The 18456-nt window shown below is 32.6% G+C and overlaps 1 protein-coding gene across 1 annotated transcript in view; it reads right to left on the bottom strand.

Moving 5' to 3' along the window:
- Positions 1–18456, bottom strand: part of LOC149791221 (xylulose kinase-like) — a 77981-nt gene that overhangs the window by 16206 nt on the left and 43319 nt on the right. The window contains exons 11-14 of the mRNA XM_089969695.1: positions 13086–13201; positions 10223–10338; positions 8448–8521; positions 1531–1627 (exon numbers count right to left, since the gene is read on the bottom strand). Coding sequence (XP_089825821.1) covers positions 1531–1627; positions 8448–8521; positions 10223–10338; positions 13086–13201 — 403 coding nt within the window. The remainder of the gene's footprint in view (positions 1–1530; positions 1628–8447; positions 8522–10222; positions 10339–13085; positions 13202–18456) is intronic.

Genomic DNA, 18456 nt, shown 5'->3' with positions numbered 1-18456 from the left:
AGCTGCATTTTCAAGATAACTGTTGTTGTGACCAATGTTGGCTGTAACATCAGCAAGATTCTCTTTAGGACCAAGCAGGCACAATAAGTATTCGGGTGAAAACTCCATGTAAATATGACTTTATATTTAGCAGCAGCGAAAAAAGGCAATTTAAGATGACCAAATGCTACAAAGCTCATGAAGAAAGATAATTCAGGATGACCAAATGTTGCCTTTTAACATACGCAAACTCCTTAAAGTTTAGAAAAAGAAAAAAAATCATACAAAAATTATGGAAATTTTCAAGGTTCCAACTTGTTTTGTGTTGTTCATCATGCAGTTAAACAACAAAATATTTTTCAACAATTCCTAGAGAGCAATATTATATTAAAATGAAGCAAACCTGTCATTCTGAAACAGATACTAAATAAACAGATACTAAATAAATAATAATAATGAGGACTTTGTATAGCGCCTGATCTTTAGAAGCTCTAAGCACTTTACAACAATTAGACAACACCTATAAGATGAAAAACATATAATGATATGATTACAAAAACAAATACCATGAAATTAGAAAACATTAAAAAACATGCTGAGAATATTTAAGGTAGGAAACATTATTAGGTCTTTATGTTTGTTCTTGCAGTCGAAATAAGTGAGTTTTGCGAGCCCTCTTGAATGTGATCAAAGTGTCTTTGTGTCTAAGTTCAGTGGGCAATTCATTCCACATTGCTGGGCCCTGGTATGCAAAAGAACGCTGTCCATGTGACTTTGTTTTCATACTTGGAATAATGAGTATATGATTGTCAGAAGAGGAGCGTAAGTATCTTGCTGGTGTGTACACATGGGTGAGGTCAGATAGGTATGTTGGACTAGAGTCCGACAGTGAAACGTAGCACAGAGAACAAATTTTGTGTTTTATTCTGGATCGAATGATAGCCAGCGTAGGGTACAGAGCAGCGGGGAGGTGTGCTCTGATCGTGGTACTCTAATTATGATCTGAGCAGCTCTGTTTTGAACTTTTTGAAGTTTCTGGAGCAGATAATGAGATTAACCAGACAGAATTGAGTTACAATAGTCCAGTCTTGAAAGTACTAATGAACACACAAGTGTTTTAGTGACATCAACTGAATGATATTTGCGAATTGAGCTGATGCGTCTCAGCTCAAGATATGCAGTCTTGCATATGTTCATGACATGCTGGTGCAATGTGAGAGTACTGTCCAGAGTAACATGACTGTGTGAATTTAATGTTGGTGTTGCTGATATTTATTGTTTGAGGCAAAGGATGTGAATGAGAAAGTCTTTGTGTTGTCATCAGAATGGCCCCAGTTTTATCATCATTCATCTGCAGCTTGTTACATGTCATCGATGATTTCACATCAGAAATGCACCTCTCTACGTCTTGGTAGCATCAACTTCAGTTGGGTGTCTAGATTTGAATATCTGGGTGTCATCAGCGTACAATTGGTGATCACAGTATATAATTATCAATATCAATAAAAAGAAGTCAGCTGTGTTGTTCTGTTAAAAAATGTGCAAACCTACCTATCTGCAATCCACACTTCCTGGCATACACCAACCTAGCCATAAACTGGCTTTCCAGGACTGCTCTCACTTCTCCCTCATTAGAAAACCGTTCCACCTACAAGTAAAGGTAAACCAGAACATATTATCTAGCCTGAAAACCAGGCTATGATTTACCAGCCATGTATAACACTGCTCCTTTGTGCACATGAATAACTCAAAAACATGCTTATAATGTGAAGGTAAGTGTGGATCCCTTGTTTTGATTATAAAATATACCACCAAAATAGGCCACTATTTGCTGAATGCAAATAAAATTGTGTTCAAATTTGGTAAATGAAACTTATATCTATCATTTCACCACACACACAAAAAAAACAGCAGTTAAAGCTCTGAAATTTGAAAATCGTGAAATGTGTAACTTTTAGTAAAAATCAATCTTTTAAATTTTCTTTAAAACAAATTCAGTATACTGTAAATAAGAATACATGATGAATATATGAGTGAATTAAAATGTCAGTAAGAGCTACTGGTCACAATTCTTTAAGAAATAAATACCAATTAAATAAGTCTTGTCAAGTGTAATTTGTGTTTTAGCTAATTGTTTAATTCAATTTCAGTGTAATTAATCATCATATGTATCCACACATGAAAAGTTTAATCAGCTATCAAAGCAACTGATGACATCGCTCAATTAAGTTCTGACTGTGTTCTGGTCTTGGAGTTGTAGAAGTGTTGGTTGCATTGTTACAATCAATTAAAAGTTGACCTGCACTGTATTATCATTTTAGGTAGTCTTCTGTATCAAGTCAAGCGGGGGTGGAGGGGTAGATAAAGGTGACAAGGGTAGAAAAAGGTAACAGGACATGCAAATGATGCCTGCATAAGAGCTAATGGTCATACTCAACTCATTTCAACTGACTATTTGACAAGTGAAAAGATTGTAAATATATGTAATGTAAATTATCTTACATTAATTAGTTGTTTATCACATTCGTTCAAGGATGATAGGAAAGAAACCTAGTAAAAGGTGTACAAGGTTCATGAAAATCTTAGTTTGACTGAATGGGTTCATTTTGGGGAAGCAAGTTACAAAGTTCACAATGAAATTAACAGTCCCAAAATGGCACTCAGAGGCTTGCTCAAGGATGAGCAGAAATTTCACTTTGACTTGCAGTGAAATCACAGTATCAGTACTTTACTAATATAAAAAGTGCTTTTTGACGTTATTTCTCATTTCATAAACATCACCCATTTTTAAATAAAGAATCTTACTTTATCCTGAGTCGACAGTAACACAAAAATGTATCCAGATTCGCAAACAAAAAACATGTGCTGTGTGTTGAAACTGCCTGGAGTAATGTTTCAAATGACCTTTAAGAAATTGGGTATATGGAAAATAAAAGTAATTTATAAAGAAAAAGCAAAGTACTTCATTAGATAAAGCATTTTACTGACAACTATTCCTAAAGCAATTATCAAACATGTATTCAACTGCTTAAAATATAATCCGTTGATGTCCATCAATTTCTTCGTTCTTCAAAGGTCCCTTGTTAATTCACACCCTCACTTATGCAATGGTCTGTGTTTTTGGACCATGCTGTGCACAAGTTATTGAGACACAGTGCATGTAAACTTACAAAATGCATATAGAAGTGTGTCCAGAATATAACAAAATATCATTGCTAAATAAGTGGTGTAATTAGAAAAGAGCAATAACCCTGACAGGATTAATGCATGTTTGTGGGCACATGCAAAGGAATGGATAGAAAAAATATGGTCATCTTTGGGTTACATTCAGAAATGTTTTTCTCTGTGACTTAATAAAAGATGGTACTGAGTGAGTACTGAGTAAATGTCTTGGGTGACCACCTGTTATTTATTACCATAAATGTCATACATGGATCAATTTTATTATATAAATGCACTGCCATGAGCAAGTACCTGCATAACAGAGCGAGCAACCATTATTTTTTAGCAAAATAAGTATTCTGACACTGCTATGAATAATCACATCGCAAAAGCAGACATAATCCTTGCTGACTTTTGTTTAAGTGCAGATTGTCCTAAAAGGTACTGCTATAAATTACTGCATCACAATGACTTAAATAAACACCACTGATCTTCATTTAATCATCTGCAAATACGACCTCTTTGTGGGGGCAGGTTATAACCCAAACAAAATGTCAAGTCTTGCAACTACCCGTACAGAAATTTCTTATGGATTCCATATGGAATACTTATGGAATCCGTATGGAATAGATATGGACTGAAAAACTTATGGAATCAGACAATTTATTCCATATCAATTCCATAAGTACTTCACAGCAAGTGAAAATTCCATATGGAATAAAGTTGCAACTTTAATCCATAAGCACTTTTTTCCATATGGAAATCAGGCTCGTGTGTTATAGCATCATGGAAAATTCTCTCTGAAGACTTAATAACTAAACTATCTGATTAAAATAGAAATGTTGGTGGGAGTTTGTGTACCTGTATATGTCAGTGTAGCTGATGTGGAAGGATGAATATATACTCATAAATTTTAAGAAACACATGTATGTCAGTTTTCTTTAATTTATTTCCACAGATGTTTAAAAACAAAGACATGACCAAAATAGTAGGGAAAATGTAAGCATGATCAGAAATTTAATATTAAAATACAATCATAGATGAATCTTTGGTGCAAGGTGGATTTTGGGCTTGATCCAATGTTTATTCTGAAAAGTAATTTTTTTGGCTTCCTATTAAAATATGCTCTACATAAATCATGCCCTAGTGAAAATGTGACTTAAATTTCAGCAAAATCAATGAACATTTCTTGACATTCACTCAAATGTCCATTTTCACTAAAATCATGGTATTTTAGGAGATTTTACCAAAATTTAAGAAAATATCAGTGAAATTTTGTGATTGAAATTTCACTGATTCTGACAACATTTCTGAAAATATTAGTGGGAATTTTTTATTGAAATTTCACTAAGAGTTTGTCAAAAATTCTAAAAATATAGTGATATTTTGTGATTGCAAAATCACTGAAATTTTAGTTTAAAAAAATATAAATAAGATACAATAAAAATTTTTTTTGTTTCTTGTACAATTTGATTGATTTTCAGCAGCATTTATATTCCCTGTTTCTGATAGCTGTAATTGTATTGTTTATTTTGGGAACAACAACTTCTTTCCACATCTTTCTGTATTATATTTCTTTATCAAATTTTGTTATTGTTGTTGTTGTACGTTTTCAAACTTAAACTGGATTTAACTACCCTCAAACAAGTTTTCTTGTTTTCTGTTTTGAATCAGAATTTCACTTTTCTCCTGACCTGAATCTGATTTTCCTCGATATGGACCCTTTTTTAATATCGTCTCCGAAACTTTTTTTAAATAATGCTCTATCCGGTCCCATTCCACAACGGGCTTTCTAATAAGTATTTGTTCCGTTTATTATTTAAAGGAATATCAATGTAAAGAGCTTTCTGATTGGTCAAAAGTTTGTATTTGTCCAATGAGTCATTGCGTAACGGAAACTGACGGGAATGCTAAACATGGCGATTCAAGCGGGATACGAGTTTGAATAATCTTTGTGAGGCTAAGAGAATAGCTTGAATCAAAGCCGATGGGAGCGTAATTGGTCAGTGTGTATGAAAACTGAATGCCAGGATTAGCATTTCGCTTTTTGTGCCATAACAGCTCTACAGTAGCGGCTAACGTGCTAAATAGGACAAGGAATTGAACCAGGATGATTTCGAAGTTATATAACTCAAAACTGATTAACTTCCAGGATGAATTTAAGGAGGACAGAGTATAGATCAGTGGTGGAATTCTTGCGAAATACCCATGTCTATCAAAGATGGTCATATCTTTGCGGAATTTTCTTGGCCTATGTAGAATCGTCGTTCAATATCGTGAGGCATTATTGTGTATATTATCTAAATATTCTAGGTGTGTTGGAATTCAGTGTAAAATAAGAGTACTTCTATCATGATAAATGTTTGTCACGCTGCTTATTGAACAAGGACTAATTCAAGAGACCACAACAGCATCATAGTTTGTACATTAATCAAAAATCAAGTTGCAGTACAAGTGACATAGAAGGCTTTTAGCATTTCTTCTTTTCATGTCTCAAATCGATGCTTTTCAGTAATTTTGCATTATTTTCACAGTTGAATTTTTCAATGCAGATTAATATTTTATATATGTTTATGTGTTCACAGATGCCTGTGCATATATTCTAGGCTTGACACTTTGATTTTTAAAATCACTTAATTATTTAGTGTCAAGCCAGATTCTTCACATCATGTTGTATATACTATAAATATTGTACATAACAGATAGGCCTCAAGGTAGATTAGTTCTGCAATTAAGTTACCTTCTCTAAATAAAGTCATTATTATTATTAATTTTGTTATTATTATTAACTCCCATATCTCTTGCCTTGGATGTCATATAATTACAACATCTGTAAAAAAAATCATGCAAACTTAATATCACCTTGGTTAATAAAGTCCTGTTTAAGTCATATTCATTATTAATCTGAAACCTTCTGAAATGTATGAAAAACTTCTGAAACTTCAGTAAAATACTATACAATGATCAAAATTGTAGTGAAATCTCACAAACGTTTTAGTTAAATATTTGTGAAATCTCACCAGACTTTTCAGTGAAATGAAAAAGACTTAAGTGATGCCATCATGGATTAGGCTTTGTATGCAAGAAAGATAATGAGGACAAGAAAAACCTAAATCTTATTTGATAATGTCTGTCAAAATAAAATTTATATCCATTTTAAAAATTATGGTGAAATATTCATCATTGATTCCCAATAATGTCTAAGAATCATTAGGCAGTTTAATAGAAATCTGAAGCAGATTTTTTTATGGTTTAGACAGAAAGTACTTAAAAAACCCGTCTGAAATCCGCCTTAAGTATGCCTGGAAATTTTTGTACGGGATGAACTATTACCAAATTCCATATGAACTATTTACAAATTCCATATGGAACATTTACAAATTCCATATGGTATATTTGCCAACTCCATATGGACTATTCACAAATTCCATATGGAGTATTGCCAAATTCCATATGGATTATTCACAAATTCCAAATAGATTATTGCCAAATTCCATATGGAATTTTAATTTTATTCCATATGGACAACCTACAAATCTCATGGACTAATTAGCATATTCCATAAGATTTTCCATACAGAGTACGTACGGAGTCCATAACATTTCCATATGGATATTTCTGTAAAAGTACGTATGGATTCCATAACCATTCCATGTGGAAAATTTCGTACAGGTAGTTTTTAAAACTCTACAATCCATGCAGGTAGTATCATATGCTATGGACAGCAAGCCAGAATAAATACATGACACTAACTTCCACAACAGTGCCAAAATCCTCTTTGCGATGAACCATTCATTCTTCAAAGGGAGCAGTTAAAGTAAAATTAATGGTTCACATTGTTTCTTCGTCTCTGGCAAAAACCACACAATGTTAATACTGTCACAAGATACTTTATTCAAGGGTTTCAGTGTAGCAGTCAAGTATATTGTCTATCTTCGCAGTCAATCCTTTTTGTCTAGGATCGATGATTGTCTTTTCTTTAATTAGTGACTATTATTTTTTTTGATTCAACACTCACTATAAAATGTCTGGGTCATTTGTTACATGTTATGGTTTATTAAACCCACATATCAGGACATCATTGGCTCACAATAGTGCAGCCAGTTTGTTTAGAAAGTTAATATCTTGATGTCATCTGTGAATTAAGCTTCTGTCTCTTAATAAATTAATTTTGCTTCTAGATTGAATAATTCTTTTTATTATTATTTCGTTCATATGTACATGTATATTCCATATTTACCCAAAGCCTGATCAAAACTACTTCTGTGCAATTCATTCACAGGATGAGCAAGTGTTATCATAGCAAACTATGCTAACTACAATTATGATGCTACATTTGAAGTAGCTCAAATTTATGAACACTGAAGTTAATTTATGGGCAGAATAAATATTACCAGGTAACAGTTAATTCTGCAATTCATATGCTAATGCACATACAACCGATCTTTAAATATAAAAGGAAGAACTTAATTACTATATCAAATTATTCTGAGGTTATATGAATGCAGTATGAACTATGAATAAAAAATACATAGATTTCCTGCTGAAATGTGACCTTGAAAACTGGTCATCATGTATAAACCATTGTTTGATAACTATCTTGTAAGAATACTTTTATTTGCAAAAGGAATCATCTCTGAAGACAGGTTTTACTGCTTTACCAGGTCTATAGCCTATAAACCTCTACAGGCACTCATACTCAATAGGCCTGTAGCCTATAAACCTCTAAGGACACTCATACTCAATAGGCCTGTAGCCTATAAACCTCTAAGGACACTCATACTCAATAGGCCTGTAGCCTATAAACCTCTAAGAACACTCATACTCAATAGGCCTGTAGCCTATAAACCTCTACAGACACTCATACTCAATAGGCCTGTAGCCTATAAACCTCTAAGGACACTCATACTCAATAGGCCTGTAGCCTATAAACCTCTACAGACACTCATACTCAATAGGCCTGTAGCCTATAAACCTCTACAGACACTCATACTCAATAGGCCTGTAGCCTATAAACCTCTACAGACACTCATACTCAATAGGCCTGTAGCCTATAAACCTCTAAGGACACTCATATTCACCATGCCTGTAACCTAAAATATTTACGGCCAGTCACACTTGACAATTTGCCATGGAATACCTCTATTTATGCACACTTTACACAAGTGAACATTTGGTCATATTTTAAGGACATGATTGACAGGCTCCTGCTTAAAACTTACAAAATTTTGATTTGTCAGTTGAAGGTGAGTAATGTACATAGCTGTTCATCATTTTCACATTAGGGCGATCTATAATGTATCTACCTGTTCATCATTCTCATTAAACCGGAAGGTTCCCATGACAACAGGTTGGACTTCAGCTGTGTCAAAATATATTCCTGGAAATAAAGGGATATGAATTTAGCATGATAAGATAAAAGTGGAAATTTTTGTTTTGAAAATGTCCCTAATATGGAACACTTATCAATTAAATGTAGTACATTTGTTCCTTTCCATATATACAGTTTGAAATTTTATCTTTATTTTTTTATTACCCGAGTCAGGAATAATAAAAATTTCTTAGAGAATAGGAGATGAAACAAAGGGCACTTTGTCCAAATGCGAGTACTTAATGGCACCCATACAGTATGACATTTTACTATGTATATAGTGTGTTCTTCAAGGTCAAATTGCACAGCTTCCACTAATATTTATATCAAACTGTTCATGATATGAAACTGATAAAAAAACTCCACTAAAATCAGTTATACATATAGCAACATACATGTAAATATGTATGGAGTGTAATCAAATGACAGTTGTATTGACACATCACTCTATGTAATCTGCATCTACAGCCATCTTAAGATATAAATGGCAGAGTGAAGAAGATTAAAGGCAATGTGGAAGCAGTTTGGGGCAAACACAAGTGGAGAGAGGCCAGGTGTTTTGTATCTGGGTGACAACTGCTCTGAAATAAGATTCCACTCCAACCTTACTTAAGACCATTCGTTCCAAGTACAATTAATGGTTTTATAAAAGTCTTTTATTGTTGACCTACATATAATGGGCAGTTAAATGTCAAGAGAACTATGCTACATTATTGTTGCTATATATTAAAGTTACAGTGCCATACAACTATAGTCCCACAACAACTAATGGTAGCCTTAAAGGTAGTACAAATATTTCAGCTACTACATTACACTGCCAAACAAAAGCAGTAATGTTTTCAAGTTAAACTCTCATGTTATGTAACAAAAAAAGTGCTGGTGCTGTGACTGAAACAATTTACAACATGTATTCCAGTGGGCTATCAAAGTTAACTGTAATTAGCTTACTCATTAATTATTGGTAATTAATTCAGTCACACTGAAAATTAAGGATATTAGCATCTGAGACTTTCCCTTTCCAATACTATTCAACACTGCAAATAATTCATATAGTCATCTTATGAGAACAAAAAAGTAAAACTAAAGTACAGAGAAGTTAACTGGGTTACTTAAAATGAACATATACATACAAAAGATCTGCAGGAGCCCTACAGCTCTGAGAACAAGGCTTATTACATCCTGTATAACCTTGTGTAAAACTTAATTTCCCATGCTTAATACATCCTGTATAACCTTATGTAAAACTTAATTTCCCATGCTTCTTACATCCTGTATAACCTTACGTAAAACTTCATTTCCCATGCTTACAAATTTCAAAAATATTTTCCTTTTCCTTTAAAAGTTTTTTCATGAAACTATAAATGCGGGGAATAAAGTCATTCTAAACCTAACAAATTACACTTAACAAATATAAAGAACTCAAAATATGAGGTACAGTAACCCACTATTTGTTTGATACTCCAGTGTATATTAATGACATTTCAATCATATTTCAACACAATGCAGACCACAGTTTTAAAGGACAATCTAACAAATATCAGATTACTACTAACACACACACACACACACACATACACACATATATATATATATATATATATACATATATAAAGATATGGAGTAAAACAAAAACTTTGAAAGCTAGAAGACCACCCAAGCTGAGTTGGAGGTGCAATGTCACAGGAATAAGACAACCTAAGAAAAACTAACCAATGTTCCCATGATTTCCCTTAGGTGCTGCCTTAAGAAGCTCTTCAAACTTTTCCCATGATCCCTCAGCATAGAGGTCTCGCATTTTCTCTCTGGTTAATGAGCTATTTTTAAAACTGAAAGATATCAAAATAGCTTGTCTGAAGTCTTTGGAACAATGAATTACTAGATGAGGGCTGTTCTATTTAAACATACATGGTACCCAGGGGAGGCAGTTTTTATATAAAAAATGTTCCAGGGTAGTTCAATTTCCCAGAGATTAAAATGACAAGAAAATTCTAAATTGCATCTATTGGTGAGTACCCCACTTAATATAAAGGTATCCAAGAAACCATTACAATTTTAACATCTTTATATCCTTATATCAGGGTCACATTTTTAAATTTAAAAGAACTGGTCCCACTGACTAGTGGCATTTGGAAAGTACTTGTCCCATAGACTAGCGGTTTGGGAAAGTAACTGTCCCATGGACTAGTGCTCTTGGAAAGTACTTGTGCCATGGACTAGTGGCTCTTGGAAAGTATTTGTGCCATGGACTAGTGGTTTTTGGAAAGTACTTGTTCCATAGACTAGTGGCTTTTGGAAAGTACTTGTTCCGTAGACTAGTGTCTTTTGGAAAATACCTGTTCCATAAACTAGTGGATTTTGGAAAGTACTTGTTCCATAGACTAGTGGCTTTTGGAAAGTACCTGTTCCACAGACTAGTGGATTTTGGAAAGTACTTGTTCCATAGAATACTGACTTTTGGAAAGCACTTGTGCCATAGAGTAGTGACATTTAAAAGTAAACAACACACTCTAAAACCTCCATAAACAATTTTTAATTTTTTTAAAATAAAACAGAAGAAAAACAAAATCAACAGTAAGAGGCTACTTTTTTGTAATTCATTAATACCAAGTATATTTATCATATAATACAAAAAAGTGATGTTTTACCAAGTGGTAAAGTCACAAGGTAAAATATGTTATTTCTGTAACACAAACTGAAATATATGAAGTTTCAATGCATGAAATGATAGTGTGTGTTTCATTATATAAAAATCATGTTCCTATATGTTTCATTCTTTTACATTGTATAGAATATTTTACCATATCTGACTACAACATCAAGTCAAATAAAAGCATAAAAACATTTTGCATTTTGATATTCCTGACAAGGGACATAACCACTAAAAAATAAATAGTATCTTCAGCAAAATTATTTCATGCCTAAAAGGTAATAGTTCACTGCACAAGTTTAAAAAAATGTTCATTTGTCTTGCTGCCAGGACAACTCAAGCAAAAAGAATGTATATTTATATGTGAAAAATGAAGGAATGAGGAAAGAAAAAAACTTAAAAATAATGTCACTAATAATTGTCTTAATACTTCAATATCAGGTATGTCATAAATCACTCAATTTTTTCTCTGGACTTCTGTTTTCAAACCTCTAAATGAAATGGTACTTTACACTTAAAGTTAGTCTGCTCACTCAGAAGAATGCATTTTAAAAGCAACTTGTCAAAATGGACAAGTTCACTGGAAAAACTACTTGTCCCTTAAACAAACCTGAAATCATCTAGATGGAGAGCCTTAAAACGAACACTGTGATAGTGATTAATGACAAATCTTAGAAGTAATATGTGAGGTATGATGTGATATTGTTTCTGGGAAGCATTTACCAATATAATGGTTTCTAACAGACATGTCTTACAGAGAAAATCTATCAACAAACACATTAAAGGGAATAACACATGCAGTGTAACTGCCATTCACAGATAAATAAAGCTATTTTCTCTTAGATTTTGATGAAGCTTCTGCTCAACTATCTTGTACAAGATAATCAAAATGTTTGTCTTCAACTTGTTCTCAAGGTCAAAAGGTCAGAGAAAATTGTTACATTCCAGGTCAATGTCAGGATACAAGCTGCACATATTTTTCCAATTTTCATAGTGAAACATTAACTTGTCTGGATTGTTTTTTCTTGAGTCTCCAGACATTAGATTCAATTTTCAAGAAATGACACTTTTTCAATATCTAAAAGTGAAAATATAGAAAATTATTAAACTGCTGAAGATCATAATAATTTAATCTATAATAATTTATACACCTATTATTATTTATGTGACATCATTATTTTTTATGTAACAATATTATTTTTTATGTGACACTATTGTTATTTTCATTATTTATGTGATACTATTATTTTAATGTGGAACTATTATTTACGTGACACTATTATTTATGTGACACTATTATTTATGTGCCACTACTAATATTTATGTGACACTACTAATATTTATGTGACACTATTATTTATGTGACACCATTATTATTTATGTGACACTATTATGATTTATGTGACATTATTATTTATGTGACACTATTATTTATGTGACACTATTATTTATGTGACACTATTATTATTTATGTGCCACTACTAATATTTATGTGACACTATTATTTATGTGACACCATTATTATTTATGTGACACTATTATGATTTATGTGACATTATTATTTATGTGACACTATTATGATTTATGTGACACATAGTAAGTATATGAACAATTACTAATAATTTACACTATTTTCATTTATGTGACACCTATTATTATTTATGTGACACCTATTATTATTTATGTGACAACTATTATCAACTATGTGACACATATTATTATTTATGTGCCACTATTAATATTTATTTGACACCTATTATTATTTATGTGACACAGAGTAAGTGGATGAACAATTATTATTAATTTAATATATTATTAATTATGTGACACCCAGTAAGTGGATGAACAATTACTAATAATTTATAGTATTTTCATTTATGTGACACCTAACAAGTATATGAACAATTACAGAGGAAACTTTAATACCAAATAAGTCCCATATAGCTTTCTGGATCTAAGGGGTTCACCAATATATGACCTGTAAGTCCTGGAGTTGCGGATGGTAGCCATAAAAATATGACATCACTAGAACCCAAACTGACCTGAAAGAAATGAAAGTAAACATTCCTGGATTTAAGGTACTTTCTGATAAATTTCATCATATGAGTTCCTTTGATAAGTGACATTCTTTATAGACTGACCACATGGTTTTATCTCAATGGAGCCAGTGACAAATTAATCCAACCTCATTAAACTGGATTGGTCTCTGAAACACTCTAAATTTGGTCAATGTAATGGCCAGTATAGAAACATATCACTGTATAAAACAAGTCAACCACATCAAGGTAAAGCAATGTATTATGTACCATATAAAACAAGTCAACTACATCAAGAAAAAGCAATCTATACTGTACTACTGTACAGTATAAAACAAGTTAACTACATAAAGGAAAAGCAATGTATACTCTACTTTATAAAACAAGTAAACTATATCAAAGAAAAGCGATGTATACTGTACTTTATAAAACAAGTAAACTACAAAAAGGAAAAGCAATGTATACTGTACTGTATAAACAAGTAAACTACATAAAGGAAAAGCAATGTATACTGTACCGTATAAACAAGTAAACTACATCAAGGAAAAGCAATATATACTGTACCATATAAAACAAGTCAACTACATCAAGGAAAAGCAATGTATACTGTACCATATAAACAAGTCAACTACATCAAGGAAAAGCAATGTATACTGTACCATATAAACAAGTCAACTACATAAAGGAAAAGCAATGTATACTGTACCGTATAAACAAGTCAACTACATCAAGGAAAAGCAATGTATACTGTACTGTATAAACAAGCAAACTACATCAAGGAAAAGCAATGTATACTGTACCGTATAAACAAGTAAACTACATCAAGGAAAAGCAATGTATACTGTACCGTATAAACAAGTCAACTACATCAAGGAAAAGCAATGTATACTGTACCGTATAAACAAGTCAACTACATCAAGGAAAAGCAATGTATACTGTACCATATAAACAAGTCAACTACATAAAGGAAAAGCAATGTATACTGTACCGTATAAACAAGTAAACTACATCAAGGAAAAGCAATGTATACTGTACCGTATAAACAAGTCAACTACATCAAGGAAAAGCAATGTATACTGTACCATATAAAACAAGTCAACTACATCAAGGAAAAGCAATGTATACTGTACCATATAAACAAGTAAACTACATCAAGGAAAAGCAATGTATACTGTACCATATAAACAAGTCAACTACATCAAGGAAAAGCAATGTATACTGTACCATATAAACAAGTCAACTACATCAAGGAAAAGCAATATATACTGTACCATATAAAACAAGTCAACTACATCAAGGAAAAGCAATGTATACTGTACCATATAAACAAGTCAACTACATCAAGGAAAAGCAATGTATACTGTACCATATAAACAAGTCAACTACATAAAGGAAAAGCAATGTATACTGTACCATATAAACAAGTCAACTACATCAAGCAAAAGCAATGTATACTGTACCATATAAACAAGTCAACTACATCAAGGAAAAGCAATGTATACTGTACCGTATAAACAAGTCAACTACATCAAGGAAAAGCAATGTATACTGTACTGCATAAACAAGTAAACTACATCAAGGAAAAGCAATGTATACTGTACCGTATAAACAAGTAAACCACATCAAGGAAAAGCAATGTATACTGTACCATATAAACAAGTCAACTACATAAAGGAAAAGCAATGTATACTGTACCATATAAACAAGTAAACTACATCAAGGAAAAGCAATGTATACTGTACCATATAAACAAGTAAACTACATCAAGGAAAAGCAATGTATACTGTACCGTATAAACAAGTAAACTACATAAAGGAAAAGCAATGTATACTGTACCATATAAACAAGTAAACTACATCAAGGAAAAGCAATGTATACTGTACCGTATAAACAAGTCAACTACATAAAGGAAAAGCAATGTATACTGTACTGCATAAACAAGTAAACTACATCAAGGAAAAGCAATGTATACTGTACCGTATAAACAAGTAAACCACATCAAGGAAAAGCAATGTATACTGTACCGTATAAACAAGTCAACTACATAAAGGAAAAGCAATGTATACTGTACTGTATAAACAAGTAAACTACATCAAGGAAAAGCAATGTATACTGTACCGTATAAACAAGTAAACTACATCAAGGAAAAGCAATGTACACTGTACCATATAAACAAGTAAACTACATAAAGGAAAAGCAATGTATACTGTACCGTATAAACAAGTAAACTACATCAAGGAAAAGCAATGTATACTGTACCGTATAAACAAGTAAACTACATCAAGGAAAAACAATGTATACTGTACCATATAAACAAGTAAACTACATCAAGGAAAAGCAATGTATACTGTACCGTATAAACAAGTAAACTACATCAAGGAAAAGCAATGTATACTGTACCATATAAACAAGTAAACTACATCAAGGAAAAGCAATGTATACTGTACCATATAAACAAGTAAACTACATCAAGGAAAAGCAATGTATACTGTACCATATAAACAAGTAAACTACATCAAGGAAAAGCAATGTATACTGTACCATATAAACAAGTAAACTACATAAAGGAAAAGCAATGTATACTGTACCGTATAAACAAGTAAACTACATCAAGGAAAAGCAATGTATACTGTACCATATAAACAAGTAAACTACATCAAGGAAAAGCAATGTATACTGTACCATATAAACAAGTCAACTACATCAAGGAAAAGCAATGTATACTTTATTCAAGGGAAAGCAATTTATGCTGTACCATATACTACATAAAGGAAAAGCAATGTATGCTGTATTGAACAAGAGAAGCCAGATAAAAGATATCATTATCATCTGAAAGTCTTACATCTTTCAAACATAAAAAAGGTCAAATACACTGAGTAATTAAATTTTTACTGGCAAAGGTTATTCACAATATTTGGTAGTTAATATGCATAACTTTTACGTATCAAATATACTGCTCTTATTTAACTAAATGAATTAAGAATTCCATTTCTTACTTTAGCAAATATCCAAGCCTTTAATTAAAAAGTACCCCATATTTCCCACCACAAACATTCACCACTCCACAACCTAATATTACTGCATGTGTCGAATTATGTGTAGTGGGAATAACCCAGTTATCAAGTGTCATACAATTCAATTACTTCCCACAAACCTGTCCCATCCTGTAAATCATATCCTAAACACTGCAGTCCTCTTTCATTTGCTTGACATGCATTCATTCTTATAACTTCATTTGTAAAGTCTGAATTTCAATCCCTTGATTTTCTGTTCTCCTTGTTGTATCTTTTGATTCATCCCTAGTTCATTTTAAGTCAAGCAGATTTATCAAGTCTACTTGTTGAATGAAGTCCAGCAGATGTATCAAGTCTACTACTTTGATGAAGTCCAGAAGATATGTCAATGTGTCAAGTCTACTTGTCCAATGAAGTCTAGCAGATGTGTCAAGTCTACTTGTTCAATGAAGTCCAGCAGATGTGTCAAGCCTACTACTTTGATGAAGTCCAGCAGATGTGTCAAGTCTACTAGTTTGATGAAGTTCAGCATGTATGTCAATGTGTCAAGTCTACTTGTCCAATGAAGTCTAGTAGATGTGTCAATTCTACAATGTCTGAGGAAGTCCAGTAGATGTGTCAAGTCTACTTGCTGAATGAAGTCCAGCAGATGCATCAAGTCTACTACTTTGATGAAGTCCAGCAGATGTTTCAAGTCTACTACTTTGATGAAGTCCAGCAGATGTGTCAAGCCTACTACTTTGATGAAGTCCAGCAGATGCATCAAGTCTACTACTTTGATGAAGTCCAGCAGATGTTTCAAGTCTACTACTTTGATGAAGTCCAGCAGATGTGTCAAGCCTACTACTTTGATGAAGTCCAGCAGATGTGTCAAGTCTACTAGTTTGATGAAGTTCAGCAGATATGTCAATGTGTCAAGTCTGCTTGTCCAATGACGTCCAGTAGATGTGTCGAGTCTACTTGTTGAATGAAGTCCAGCAGATGTATCAAGTCTACTACTTTGATGAAGTCCAGCAGATATATCAAGCCTACTACTTTGATGAAGTCCAGCAGATGTGTCAAGTCTACTACTTTGATGAAGTCCAGCAGATGTGTCAAGCCTACTACTTTGATGAAGTCCAGCAGATGTATCAAGTCTACCAGTTTGATGCAGTTCAGCAGATGTGTAAATGTGTCAAGTCTACTTGTCCAATGAAGTCTAGTAGATGTGTCAAGTAGATAGTCTAGTAGATGTGTCAAGTAGACACTCTAGTAGATGTGTCAATTAGATAGTCTAGTAGATGTGTCAAGTAGACAGTCTAGTAGTTGTGTCAAGTAGACAGTCTAGTAGATGTGTCAAGTAGACAGTCTAGTAGTTGTGTCAAGTAGACAGTCTAGTAGATATATCAAGTCTACTACTCAGGGTGGGTATTAAGGCAGCACCAGTAGTAAGTTTGATCAACCTGACTGCAGAAGAACAACACTAGCCCTTGGATATTTGTTCCTTCTTCACCCTATTTTTAGGCCACAATACAAAAATGGGTGGTGGCTTTTATTTTCTTTTTCAAGTTACTGGTTAGGGAACAACATTCTTAATTTGGTCAGGTGGTTTATCACTTATTTCTCATTCATTTATATATATATATATATATATATATATATATATATATATATATATATATATATATATATATATATATATTACCAGGTAGCCTATACTGGAATAGTGATTGTAAATATTCAGAATAGTGCTCCTGAATATTTACAATCACTATTCCAGTATAGGCTACCTGGTAATACTCCCCACCTGCGATCCATGTCTACCAAACAGTATAAAATTCCCAAACCAAATAAGGAGTTATTTAAAAAAAGTTTCCAATACTCTGGAACTCTGCTCTGGAATAGTATTCCAGTTGAGATTAGAAATGCCCACTCTATTTCCTTCTTCCAAACCCAATATATCCAGTGGCTTCAGAGATGCAGCTTAAATAAATAAATTCCTTTGTATGAGGGCCTCAAGGTAGATTAGTTTTTAGCTAATTGTGTTACCCTTTTTAAATAAAGTCATTATTATTATTATTATATATATATATATATATATATATATATATATATATATATATATATATATATATATGCCCTCAGATTTGAGATAGTTAAGGGGACTGGTTCATGGGGCAAAAGACATGGCTTGTTTCTCATTTCTCCTGAAGATATTTATGCACAGTTTACAACTATAATGTTAAAATATAGGGCATAAAACAATGG

Source organism: Sinohyriopsis cumingii, chromosome 9 (genome assembly GCF_028554795.1).
Source record: "Sinohyriopsis cumingii isolate HCF-2022 chromosome 9, ASM2855479v2, whole genome shotgun sequence".
Classification (NCBI taxonomy): Eukaryota; Metazoa; Mollusca; class Bivalvia; order Unionida; family Unionidae; genus Sinohyriopsis; species Sinohyriopsis cumingii.
The sequence above is the reverse complement of the archived record's forward strand: the minus strand, read 5'-3'. Positions and strand labels throughout refer to the sequence as shown.